Genomic DNA, 14,579 nt, shown 5'->3' on the forward strand with positions numbered 1-14,579 from the left:
CGGAATTAGTTGCAATAAGCTGCAAACCTAGTCCAACTAACAATAAGGTCTTAGACTTAGAACTCTCCCCCCAGCTCCCAGGCTGGGGGTGTGTGCGAGTGCAGGGGATGTTTTGGGGAAAGGCCACCACGGACCATTTTTTTTCCCCTTGTCAGGTTTGCCTGACACACCTATTCAACTCTGCTTATGGTTTTTTGAGCTACAAAAGTACAATTTTGCAGAACGATTATTATAAGCTACTGATTAAAGGTTACCTGAAAATAGCTCATTTTCTCCTAAAATGACAGTGCAGGGATTCACACACTGTAGGGTTTTAGAGAAGGTCCTTGTATTAACTCACAGGTAGGTCATGCAATGTCTGTCAAGCTGGTGGCCAGGATTTTCATGTAAGGGAGCGTAAACCCCAGAGGAATGCCCTGGGTGGAAATACAGCACTACTCTCAGCTGACCTTTCAGAAAATCAAACTTCATGAGACTTGATACTACCTGGCTTTCAGCTGTGGGAGTTGAAACTGCCGATCCATGACCTTTGCATACTGTCCTAAATCTCTCAACACTGGGGACATGGCTGATCATGACAGAAGCAGCACTGTGACTGCTGGCACATGCTCCCTGATGTGCCTCAGAGCAAGAACATCCCTCCTGCAACCACAAAAACTATGAGTTTTCAAATCACCCAAATTTTTAATTCCTCCTGATGCATATCTTTGTTAATCCCACCTGTCTGGGATTAAAGATGACCTTGCCAGCAGCTTCCCAGTAGCAGTTTCATCGACCTGACTGGGAGGAGCCAAGTGACACCCCTGCATCAGAAGGTGCTGGGGAACCCCCTGTGCAACCCTAGTCCTCTTTGGTTTATCCACCCACAACTAAACCATGTACAATAAAACACGGCACTGTTGAGAATAAGGAAGTGTATGAGCATCCCTACCGTGCCCTTTATAAATTTAGAGATAATGAAAGCTTTTCAAGGTGACTGTAGATTGAAGCTAACCGCTGTGATTTAAAGCCAATATCAGTTTGTCTGTTGTGTCCAGGTTCCTGTTGTTGCAAGCACAGTGGAACCTGAAAAATATAAATGTTCTTCAGAAATTCCTGCTTTCCATAAATTGTGGCTTAAATCAAATCAGAACCTCTGTGCAAAAGAACAGAAATCTCCACTGTTTGATTTGGAACAGATGAGGCCCCCTGTGTTCCTCTAAGATTAAAAAAACCCTGTTGGCACAGCACACAAGAAAGAGAAGCAAAGGAGCTACATGAAATAATTCAAAACAAAAGGGATACGAGGAACTTGGATGACAGATTGAGAAGTAAAGGAACTGCAGTGAAGAGGACAATTTCATGTCCAACAAGGATGCTCCAAATACCAGCCAGCAAATGGAGAACTAGCAGTAAGCTGAAGGCAGTACAAGCCAGTCTTCAGATGGGAACGCATACTGGGGCAAACTATCAATTACATTTTTGCAATGTAGTTAGAGATAGTTAGCCCTATCCATGATTGCATAAGTTACAAATTAAAAGACGACTGAACCAAATCCAGGAAAACAAAAAAAAAAATTAGCTCTATTTGAAAACTGCAGGCCACTCATTTGTTGAGCTTATTGGATGGGTGATCAAGGAAAACAATGGCTTATCACTAAAATGAAGAAGTGGACTAATCACAAAATCCAGTCATAAAAAAATAAATAAATAAACGGAAGAAAAAAACTATACTGTGTTTTTTTTCTGAACATCAGAGAAAAGGTTTGGTATAGAAAGAAATAAAATTCAGACAGTTCTGGGTTTTGCATGCTTAAGCATGTCATATCTAATAATCATGAGCTAAATTTGTTGTATCTAATGATCGCGAGCTAACCTTGTCATATCTAATGATTGTGAGCTAACCCGCATGACTAAACTTCAGTGAGGATAGTTAAATTACTGAGGTTTGATATGTGTACCCACAACAGCTGACCCAAAGTATTCCCACAAACTGTGCTCAGTTGTGCTGGGTCAGGACAGAGGTCCCTCCAACCCACGTCTTGCGTCCCCACAGAAGAAACTGTAGACACCAGGCAAGCCACTAGTGCATTTCCATTATGGCACACAGAATGCTTTTGTTTTCACTGATTTTGGACCTTGGGATACTCTGTATGCAGTAACTATGCCAATAGGGAGAAAATCCATTTCCTGTTGAAAAGGCATGCTTAAAGGGTTAATACATTTGTAGATAATAGGCTTAGGAGAGTTGTAGTCTAGACTGCAACAAACAGATGAACAGACTTTTTTGGTTTGGGTGTCTCCTCCCTTAAGCTGCAAATGAAGAATTGCTCAAAAACCTCAGTGTAAAATCAGAGCCTCAGACCTCGTGATTAATTTCTACACATTAGACTCAAACTCACAGTACGCTCTCTCGGTAACTACGATACATTCACATAATAAGTCACATTGACATAAGTGAACTAAACCCTACTGAATTGGTAAGTTCAACAGCCAGGTTTCTGTCACGTAAAATAAAAATCATTGCAGCAAGAAGGCAAGAGCCAGAGTTTGCTCTCTAGAAAAGCCATAAACTGATGTATTCTATTCTATTTTTGTTGTCCTACACCTTGGGTTCATGGCATTATCAAGTCTTGAACAAACTTAAATCTACTTCTACGACAAAGTTTACATCCTTACGTCTTTCTTTCTGAATTTTGTAAAAGTTCTTTAAAAGGATGTAGCAAAGAACTAAGGTCTAAGTCTTACAACTTCTCATTTCTTCCTGGTTCAAGAGAAAGGAAGGAAATGCAAAAGTAAAAGAGCAGGAAACAAAGAGATGTCAGAAGACCTGAAAGAAACAATGATAGGACAAGGGGGAATGGCTTTAAACTGAAAGAGGGTAGATTTAGATTACCTATTAGGAAGAAGTTCTTCACTATGAGGGTGGTGAGGCACTGGAACAAGGTGCCCAGATGTGGCTGACCCATCCCTAGCAGGGTTCAAGGCCAGGTTGGATGGGGCTTTGAGCAACCTGGTCTAGTGGAAGGTGTCCTTGCCTATGGCAGGGGGATTGGAACTGGATGATCTTTAAGGTTCCTTCCAACCCAAATCCGTTCTATAATTCTATGCATTAAAAGAGGAATATACTTACCCCCACATCGTATAAAGCAAGAACAGTGCCTAGATATCACAGTGATTGGCATTCAATACGTAGGTCAATGACTCAGCCATAATATGGTCAGTTGGCAAATGTTAAAAGGTCACCTGATGCTAATTGTGAACAAGACAAACTGAGCTACTTAAAAAAAAAAACAACTGTTATGAACAATTTCTCAGGGCTTAGGAATTCTGCATGCTTCTGCAATTTGCTCTTCCCTTTTATGGTTGAATAACATTCTGCTGATTATTAATTGGATAATGATTTGTTTCTATCACTAATTCAATAATGTGTTCGGAGGTATATTTTGAAAGCTCCCAGCTCTAAAGATCGTAAATATCAGGCTTATCCTCACTAAACTGCTCTGGATGGAAAGCAGCTCCAAAGTGATAGTAATGGAGTCCATGGAACTTCTGTCCACTTTTGCACAGTTTACACCCAAAGTCACCAAAATATCTATGTCCTCTGGAGACCAAGGCAATGCTTCTTTCCCACTTGCCTTGCAGGGAAAGGAAGGTTTTTAACATGGGTAGCAATTAGGAAATTAAACATACTGGGTATTAAACAGGGGTTTGGCTGGAAATTAATAGTCCACCCTTAGGAGGACTCCTTGTGGGGCATCCAGAAGGAAAACATCTCACCCCTCCTTTACATCCCACTTCCAAATCTAAAGGTCTTCAGAACACTCTGAAGACAGGCATATGACAGGGCTCTGCTGTACAGTACTGACCACCCCTCTGGCCTCTGACATGGATCCTGGGCCAGGGCTGAGCTGCAATCATTTCTGCTCAGATACAAAAGCTGAAGACAAGAAAGCCAGAGATAATTCCCTTGAGCTACCACTCCCTGCTACCTCCCTAAGAGAAGCAAGACCATTAAAAATGCCACATAAATATCACTGACAGAAAACAGGCTTCAAGGTTATTCAGAAAAACCCCACGCACAACCTACTCTTTTTAATAGTGATAAAACCCCTGAGTTTTTTGAAAGAGCAAGTCACAGCACAGGCAAACCTGCCTTTCAAAACCCAACAGCTCCCTTTTTGCAGAAGAAAAGGTAATGTTGTGGGGGAAAGGTAGTGCATTCCTCCTTCATGGGCCACAGAGGCATAATCAATTGGTACAAAAGCACATTGTTGAAACACAAACCATGGAAAGCTGCTTTATGAAGACGTGCTGCCAGCTGGAACAGCCATAACAGCTGTGAGAGGAATTCACTCTAGGACTGAATCACTTCATTTTGGTGGTTTTTTTTCCTTTTATTACATGCAGCTCAGGCTGCTGAGCCTCATCCTGAAGACCCTCCACAGAGCAGCTCCACTTCTTTCTCTGCTCCCTTATATATTTGGGAGCATTAATAGTCCTGACTGTATTACTGAATCTCCTCCTGAGACATCATTTCTCCCTCTCCCATCATATAGCAGTCTTCCTACCTACTACATCACATTGTGTGGTATCCTAAGCTTTTTGACTGTAAGTCAGACAGTGTAAGTAAGTGGTTTGGGAGCAGGATAGGTACAGAATTAGCTCTTAAGAGAAGGGCTTTTTTGTGTAAATTGATTTAGTGTAATGATAGTAACAAACTGTGATTCACAGAATCATAGAATAGTTAGGACTGGAAAAGACCTTAAGTTCACCTGGTTCCAATCCCCCTGCCATGGGCAGGGATGCCTCACTCCAGCCCATGTCACCCAAGGCTCTGTCCAAACTGGCCTGTACTTGAATACTGCCAGGGATGGAAAATTCACAGCTTCCTTGGGCAAATCATTCCAGTACCTCACCACCCTCACAGTAAAGAACTTCCTCCTTGTATCTAACCTGAACTTCCCTGTTTAAGTTTAAACCCATTGCCCCTTGTCCTATTGCTACAGTCCCTGATAAAGAGTTCCTCGCTGGTGACCTTGTAGGCCCCCTTCAGATACTGGAAGGCTGCTATGAGATATCCACATGCTCTTCTTTTCTCCAGACTGAACAGCCCCAATTCTCTCAGCCTGTCCGCATACAGGAGGTGCTCCAGCCTCCTTACCATCCCTGTGGTCCCCCTCTGGATTTCCAACAGTTCTATGTCTTTCTTACGTTGAGGACACCAGAACTGTACACAATACTCCAAGTGAGGTCTCACGAGAGCAGAGTACAGGGGCAGGATCACCTCCTTCGACCTGCTGGTCATGCTCCTTTTGATGCAGCCCAGGATACGGTTGGCTTTCTGGGCTGCAAGTGCATACTGAAGCCAGCTCATGTTAAGTTTCCCGTCGACCAACACCCCCAAGTCCTTCTCCACAGGGCTGCTCTGAATCTCTTCTCTGCCCAACCTGTAGCTGTGCCTGGGCTTGCCCCTACCCAGGTGTAGAACCTTGCACTTGTCTTGGTTGAACTTCATGAGGCTGGCACTGGCCCACCTGCAAGCATGTCAAGGTCCCTCTGCATCCTATCTCCTCCCTCCAGCAGATTAACTGAACCACACAGCTTGGTGTCATCAGCAAACCTGCTGAGGGCACATCAATCCCACTGTCCATGTCACTGACAAAGACGTTGAACAGGGTTGGTCCCAACACCGACCCCTGGGGTACATCACTTGTTATCAGTCTCTGCTTGGGCAACTCTTGAGTGCAGCCATCCAGCCAAGTCTTTATCCACTGAGTGGTCCATCCATCAGATTTATGTCTCCTCAGTTTAGACACAAGGATCTTTTCTGGGACAGACCATGGAAGCTGGGAGAAAATATCTAGATGGAATGACATTTCCTGCTTGCTCTACTTCTAAGTCTGCCCTCTTTCTGCCTGATATAGGCTACTTGATTATATCTTGTATATACTTCATTTTATTATGTGTGAAATATAAGTGGACAGAACCACAGCCCAGACACCCAGCAAGCAGTGACATTGAAATATACACTGTGAATCAACTTAAGCTTGAGCCTGGCACAAAATTGCAAGGAGAAGACCACTGGCTGCTGAAGTCATGTACTTGGCATGAGCGACAGCAGGCGACGCCATAAGGGTATTGTAATTAAATATTATCTCAAGAAAATTCCTGATTCCTTCATTGAAAAAACTATGCAAACCTGCAAATTTAGTGAAAAGGTATAAAAATTTCTGAACAAGTAGGTGATATCTTCAAACAAATATAGCTTCTAAGCCTATACCTTTACTGGATTTTCAGACAAAGAAAAGAAATGCCTCCGGTATTCTGATAGTGTAGCCAATTGTAGCTCTCCTCTACTTCATTTCCATTGTAGAAATGCCAGCACATCCTTATACTGAGAAAAAAATCAGTATTAAGAGCAATAAAAAGATATTAGAACAATGTTCAACACTTACAGCAACTTTGTGAAAGCTATTTCACCACAGGGTGGCTCTAAAATGAACCATTGAGTGGATAACCAAGATCAGCATCATGATTATTTACATGCGTTGTACACTTTTTTAGATCTCCTTACCTGAACTGCTACAGTGAGATGGTTCCACGAGTCTGCCAGTCTTATCATAACAGGCAATAGCTCGCAGCCGTACACCCTTGCCACACTCCTTTGAGTCTTTGTAGGATTGTGTTCGAAACTGTGGCTCAGAGGTACCTCCTCCGATAATGCAGTCAGACCAATTTCCATGGGGCTGGGAGGTAAACACCTCACAAGGGCACAGCTCTGTTTCAACTTGAGGGTAAACTTCTGTATTCTGGCATTTGTCTCGCTTTCTGCTTCGCCCTGTTCCAACCATAGAAATTTGTTCATTACTTAACATCTGCTACTTTTGATAACACCACATCATATTACTTATACTTGCATGAATTCAACACATTAGAACCAAGACAATCTGAATGTTAACATCCAGGAACATTTCTGAAGTATCTACTACCTTCTGACGGTGCTATGGTGTGTGAAGACAACGTATTTATCTTGAGGGGCAGCCAGAGAACTTGGAAATACTGTTTTGATGAGTAGAGCAAGGATAAAAATGTAATGCCTTACTCTAGGAATGGTCTGCCCAGATAATACTTTTTAATTTTATATAGCAACATTTTTCTTTATTTATCTGATGAAAATAAATATATTGTTTTGTTTCTATTTGCTCACAATCAATGGTTACCAGGACAGCTTCTGGAGAACTCTACATTAGCCGCAACTTCTTTAAGGCTACATTACAAATTAGTTGAAGATGCATTCTGCACACAAACCGTGTTTTGAAGAAAGCACAAAAGATAATCCTCAGGAAATTATTAGGGCTGGATAGCATTTCAATGGTTATATTTGGGTTTAAATTTTCTTTGGTCTATTCCTTCAGCAGGTTTTAAAAGAAGGCTCTTTCAGAAGCTTCAGGAAGCAGCAGCATTCAAATAAACCTGTGGTACAGCTCTCTGCAACTGTACTCTCCATGACTGTTCCTGCAAGACTTCTAGACATGTGAAGGGGTCCCCAGTACAAGAAGAGATAATGTAAATAAAAGAATTCATGCTCCCTGCATCCCTATACTCACTCAAGGGGACAAATGTCTGTATACAGCCTCTAATGATAAAATCAATGCTTTTCATGGCATGGGTTAACCAACATGATATGAAGCAATCTTTATGCTGCTGAGCTCAGAAACATCTTTGCATTTGTCATCTGCATAGAAGGGGGAAATTCATCTTCACTAACAGACCACATCTGTATACCGTACTCAAAATGTTCACTAGGGATCTTGGATGCTCTAAAAATACTTCTGAAAAAAGTTTATAATGCTTTGATCCCTAAAGAAATGTTTTCTCTTTGGCATTCCCCACAAAAAAAAAAGATACTAAGAACAAAAGGCAAGTTGTATAACCCCCAAACCCTCTTTCTAGACTGGAACCAAGAGTTTTTTTCACAATATAATAGAAGCACAAGCTGGCTGTCATCAATAACTGTTTGCATACAAACATATACTTCCAAAGATAACGGCAAGGATTGCAGACCTCTTCCACCACCTAAAGGGGCCTATAAGAAAGCTAGAGAGGGACTTTTTACAAGAGCAGGTAGGGATAGGAAGTAGAAGGTGTCCCTGCCCATGTCAGGGGAGTTGGAACTAGATGATCTTTAAGGTCCCTTGCAATCCAAACCATTCTAGAATTCTATGATATGATTCTATGAATACGACTGTCCTTCAAGCCCCAGTTCTTTAAAAACTGTATTTTCAGAGTTCAGGGGAATGTAAAGTTCTAGCACAAAGGGATAACAAACACAAAGAAGTGCTGGCATATTGATATTTCTCTCTGTGCATATATATATACATATTTATATTTATACATATTGATATATAATCTTATGTATTATATTAATAATAAAATTTGATTAAGGTATAATAAGACGTACAACTCCACATATTTCAAGGAAAGTCTTTTTAAAGGCTTTTAATAGATTGGGAGGTCTGCAGTGACATTTCCAGCATGTTATGTTTGATGAGCTGACAGAAGCCACAAACTCAGTGTATACCTACAGCTGTGTGTTCTGCATTGTACTGGTAAACATGGGAATTTGGGACTTGGCCATGTTTGCCATTATTGCATGAAGCACATCAGACACAGGTAAGGATGCTAATAATCTCACACCCATATGACACTTTTTTTCCAACTTTCTCTGCCACCTGTTTTGTAGGAATCTTCCCTCTAATGAAACTGGCATGAGAAAGCCCTAATTTGAGGGCAAACGTGACATTCATCCCATACTCTTCACAAAGAAGTAGTTTTAGAATTAGTGATGCTGATATTTTTATCACCTTCACAGATAGCTTTAAATTACTATTAAAAATACTATCTCCAGAAATTTTGAAGATATAAATACTTCAATTAAATAGTATTTTCTTTTTAAAATTAAATTTCTAAACACTAACAAATATTATATGCATTAAATATTATCAGGTAGTACATACTGTACATAAAAATCCATGAAACATTAAAAATCTACCTTCCTACAGAAAATACACTGTATCCATAATAAAGTGAATTAATTGACTGTATTAATTAACTGAAGACTTCCTTAAAAACTGTTTTCATTATAATGACTTTGAATTTTGATATGTTCTGTAACAAGTCTTTCACTTCTTAAGTAATGACTAATTTCATAAGTCTGTGATTACTAACAAACTAAAATGAATAATACTATTAAAAACTGAGTGGGAGGCAAGCAAATACTTAGCAAACAATTAGCAGATTCCTATGAAATGACACTGTTAATGAACTCTGCAATGCGGCGGCATGGTATGTAGTTAATGGCTCAGTTTAAACCAAGACAAACTCTCAGAATAAAGAAAAAACATGCATGTGAGAACACGAAGAGTATTGAATAAGGAGGTACAATTCTTGTACTCTTAAAGAAAGGTGAAATACAAATGGATAAAGGACTCTCCTGACATTGTGAAATACTTCCCAAAATAGCACGTTCCTTAAATCTTTGGACTGAGTTCCTATGGATGAGATTTTTCAAGACTTCTGGCTAGCTCCACTTTTCATGAACTTTTATGCAACCACAAGTCAGCACTAATCTCACAGACTTTCCCTTTTGAAATATGGTCAAACCAAAACTGGTATCTGATTTGGTCTCCCCTTGCTGTAATCTACGGTGTCATGCTGTCCCCACCCCAGCACAGCCTGGGACTCCTGCTGCATGTTGACCACTTGCTTTTCAGAACTCCTTTGCTGGGCGGGGGCTGAGGCCATGAGCTGCTTCCCAGCAGGAGGAAGGGAACCGCACAAGGTCATATGGGAGAAACTGGTGGTGTTTGGTCACAAATGCTTTGCTGGTGAGGAGACAAGCTATCAAAACCTATGAGAAACCATTTCTGGTCCACTTACTTGAATGGATTTATGTCTGATATAGAACATAGGAAGAAAGAGGATAGGTCGAACCTATACTGTTTTGTAACTTGCACAGATGTTCATAAAAAAAAATCAGATTTAAACTGCCTGGAAGTAAGTATTCACTTAATTCTTACTTATTTTCTACAAGAAAAGTCACCTATTATTCTGATACAGATAAAGGATTTCTACTACTATAAACATACAGAGAACATTTTAGAATATGCTGTTTAGCAGAAATAATAGAAAAATGTGTAATAATGATTTTTAAGTAAAAGAGGAGTCTTTATCCTTCAACGAGCCATACTGACAAATGGCAGCTTGAAGCCATTATATATGCATACTGTAATTGTAAGTTGCTAAAAATTTGGATCATTCCAGCAGTAGCAAACTGAATAAAAAGACAGCCATGCAGCCAGGTACAAGTGAGTCTAGAAGAAAGGAGCAGTGGTAGCCACCATAATTCTCTGCCATTCAGTTCCCAGGCATTATCGCAGAAGATATTTTTAAAGCAATGTTAATATTCTACACCATAGTAGAAGTCTTTCAAGTTTCACCTCTATAAATGAAGCAAACTCAAGCCAGCTACACCATAGCTCTCAAACACTACACAGAAATACGAAAAGATGCCAGTTTTCAGAATAACAATAACAGAAAATTTCTTGTAAACCTTCTGAAAACAGTATAATTCATTTTAATTCAATTTAGCTATGCATGTGTGGGGAAGACAACTCTGAACAAAACAACCAGTTCCAAACTATTCATGTTAGAGTTTTAAAGCTTTTCAGTTTAGTCAGCATTCAGATAACACAATAACAAACCACAACAGCAAGTACGGGAGACTGATCCATGTAATGGTTTGAACTAGAGTTTTTAATGGATACATATAAAAGAACAAACAAAATTAGTTTAATGATACTGTTTTTTCTTTATTCATGGTACTAATTTGCCCCCTTGAACTACTGGATACTGCTGAGCACAAATCTCCCAGTTTTAAACTTTTCCCAGATTTCAAGAGTCTTAAACAGAAAATCACACTGATTTGTGCTTGTACAGTATGTACTTGTATACATATTTACTGCATGCTTCCCAGATTAATAGGTCAGATAAACTCGCACAATGAATAGTTGCACTTGGTTTATGACTAAAAATGGCTTTCAACCGCTTAGTTTTTCTGCACTATTCTCATACAAAATGTATGTGAATAAAGCAGGCAATGATCAGTATCAGATCAAAAAACAGTTAAGGATGATCAGTACTCTGTCTGGGCTTTCCCAAAACCTCAACAACAGTCCACCAACATCTGAGAGGCATTATTCACAAGTATCGCCATCAGATTAATATTATAAAAGATTATACCTGTTAGTGACCGCCTCCTACTTCTAGTTGATTCACAGTCAAATGAACATGCTGTAAATTTTGACCAAGGCGTAAATGTGCAGTCATCTTTGCAGGGAATGAGGCACTCCTGTACAAGAGATGGCATAGCTCCAGCCCACCGCAAGCAGTCACCAACACTAGCGGAGTCGTTGTGCTCTGAGAGGCAGGTAACAGCTGGGAAGTAAAAGTACAGAAATCTTTATACTCTTATATATCCTGTGCTATACTCTATGCAGTCAGTACTTGTGTTCTATGTGAGATTCTCTCTCCTGGGTTAACAGGATAATGCTGATTTATTTTTAGGTCATTATGCATGCATCACTCAAACATGTGCTTGAAACTTCACAAAACCATGAAGACACATTCTTATTTGAGCCATGTGTTATCTAAAGCATGATATAAATTCAATCTTCTCAAGGAGGCAGTCATTTTAAGGGTGGGGGCAACGGCTTCAACAATGATACATTGTACGAACAAACAAGAAAAGATATAATACTGTGGCTATGTTCCAGAAAACACAGTTGGTCAAGACCAGGATTCCCAAGCTTTGATGTACACAACATTCATGCAACTGAAACTGCAATTTCCTAAATATTGTGCTATCCTTTGTGCTCTCCCACTCTGTGGCCATCCAAACCTTTGAATCTCTGGCATAAATGGAGATGTGTAAGAGGAAGGGCACAAGCATTCAGTCTGTAGCCATGATACAAAAGGACTGCAGCTACTGCACTAGAAGTCTCCTTTTACAGTGCGTGACAGCTTGCTATGAGGATGGATGAATGAGAACTACTGAATGGATCCTTTAACAGGGGAAAGGAAAAAAAAACAAACAACCCAAAACACAAACAAACAAACAAATAAGAAAAAAAAATAATAAAAGAAACCTGCTCTGCAGGTCTCAACTGAGGACAGTGTCACTCTGCTGAGCTCCATCCAACCTGAAATGCCATTGCACGCAGGCAGAAGCAGAGCCCCTGTGCATATATTGAGATTTGTCTTCATGCACAGCACCATCAAGGCTGCAGCCCACATTCCCATGAGATGCATTTCTCTAGTGCCCTGCCCAAAGCTTACAGCTCTCTAAGACTGGGCCATGCCAATAGGAAACAAGAGGCACAGGGCTGGGCTAATGCTCTGGTCTCCAAATTTGGATGTAGATGTCTCTGGGGCCAGGCAAGAGTCAAACAAGGTTTGCCCAGGACTTAAGATTTGCCACCAGTTTTATTTTAGCTCAATCCCCTTTGCCTTCAACGCCCCTATCCTTTTTTGGACTGTAATGATTAATTTTTCAGGGTGGATAATGGCACTGGATAGCCATGACAGAGGACAAAATTATTAATGCGTAAATCTGAGTCACAGGAAGCCTGTAATAAAACTTGCTAAAGTTTCAGTGAATTAATAAGTAATTATAATAAATAAAAATAGTCTGCACATCATGGAGTCTTTCATTTCATTAATAAGAATTAATTCTCACAAAATCTCTAAGATTATAGGCTATTTATATCCTACTTTGTAGGTTAACCAAAGGAAAGATCATGACTTGATTAAAGTAATAAAGTCAGGGACAGAGATAGGAACTGAATTTGGCCCCAAGAGTTTAGCCATCTCATGCACTTTGATCTCAGGCAAGTCCACACATCATATTATAAAGCAACAGAAAATGAAATTATTTAATCCAGATTTTATTTTTTAACAAACTGAGATATTATTTTGTGGAGATTCCTAAATAATTCAGGTTTTTGAGACAGCATACGTTTTTCCTTGTTGCCAGCACTTAATGCAACTAGGAGTGCATGAAGAAAAAGGAAAATGAGAACTCTGTTTTCTTACAGTTAAAGGATTTACTGGGGTGTAACTTAGCAATGAGTACACCTGATTTTTGTTTTTTAACTACAGAACTGTATGGGATCAAGGGATGGGTTGGCAATCATCTTGAAAAAAAAAACAACCAAAAAACGGAATTAGATTTCTAAGAAAAAAACCAGCATTTTGAAGAGCATGCAAAAGCTAAGCAATTGTTAAAAGTCTCTTTAGACTCAAATGACAATAAATCAGCATATTAATAACTACCTCTAAATTGCTGATCCTCGCCTTTGACTTTCCATGCTTGTGACCCTTCCTAGCTCTCAACTCCGGCAATCAGAAACTTGGACACATTCCCCTTCTCAGTTACAAGAGTGTAAGGACAGAGGTCACCATTCTGTATGGGAAAGCAGGGTAATTGCCCTCTTCAGGAAGGTTAAACAATAGAATCGGATGCCCAAGGTCTGTGTAGCCTCATTACCTTCAGCAAGGACACCAAAGATCTGGCAACACAAATATGTCCATGTGAAGTATGGCCAAGTATATGCAAACCATCCTCTCAGCATCATGACAGCCACTAGCACCTGCAGGGAAATGAATAGTATCCTACACCATCAGCCCCATGAAGCAGTTTTTGCAACTGCATAATAAACCATCATGTTGCAAAGTTTACTACTGTCTGACAGAAGACCACAATTCATTCCTGACATTTATTAATGGCAACACAAGTGATGGAACTTCTAAATATCAATGTTAAACTTGACACTCCATGCTGCAATGAGTTATTACCTAATAGCCTCATCTTCTGCACAGATGTGCTTAATTTTAAACATACAAATAAGTCACTGAGATTGTTGAGCCTATTTTGATGCTAAAAGTGATGGATATATAACGACATATAAGATCAGGGCAAATATTTGACAGAGATCATGGAGCTTAAAGAAACTGGTGTAGAGGGAAGTTAAAATTACAAATAATATAGTGTATTATACATGTGTAAGCATGGAGACATGATGGAGTTGAAACAAAGAAAATACAATGGATAGTCTAGTAAGAGACCTAAGACTTTAAGGAGGAGAGAAGGATGATCTCCTGTGAGGTGATTAGGGACAGGAAGGTGGTTGAAAATAGAGAATTGCTTCTTTTTGTAAGCGCTGATCCTGGTAACTCAACCCGGTCATTCCTGAGACAGCAACAAAACCCCCACGCCAGGAAGGAAAGAAGGCACTGGCCAAAGAGCAAGGAATCCAAAAAGCATTTTTTGATGCCTAAGAAACGACCTAGAAAGCAAACATTTTGCTTTTCTGGACTTCTGCACTTATCACTGCCAGGAGTGTTATTACTAAGCTGGTAGGCCCAGATGAGCACCTTCTCGGAGACCCAACCAAGCAGCTCCATCACTGCTGTTAGAGCAGGCACTTCTTGTTTCACACGCATAAATAAAATGTCAGCCATGAACATCTGGTACCCTT

At 40.0% G+C, this 14,579-nt stretch overlaps 1 protein-coding gene across 3 annotated transcripts in view; it reads right to left on the minus strand.

The window, feature by feature from the left end:
• THSD7B (thrombospondin type 1 domain containing 7B) overlaps positions 1 to 14,579 on the minus strand; it is a 284,858-nt gene that overhangs the window by 96,728 nt on the left and 173,551 nt on the right. For all 3 annotated transcript variants that reach the window (XM_057401826.1, XM_057401823.1, XM_057401824.1), the window contains 2 exons: positions 11,284 to 11,478; positions 6,557 to 6,820 (listed from right to left, as the gene is read on the minus strand). In XM_057401826.1, the coding sequence (XP_057257809.1) occupies positions 6,557 to 6,820; positions 11,284 to 11,478 (459 nt within the window). The remainder of the gene's footprint in view (positions 1 to 6,556; positions 6,821 to 11,283; positions 11,479 to 14,579) is intronic.

The sequence above is a fragment of the Pezoporus wallicus genome, unplaced genomic scaffold (genome assembly GCF_028554395.1).
Source record: "Pezoporus wallicus isolate ANWC-B61680 ecotype Strahan unplaced genomic scaffold, APGP_CSIRO_Pwel_v1 contig_865, whole genome shotgun sequence".
Lineage (NCBI taxonomy): Eukaryota > Metazoa > Chordata > Aves > Psittaciformes > Psittacidae > Pezoporus > Pezoporus wallicus.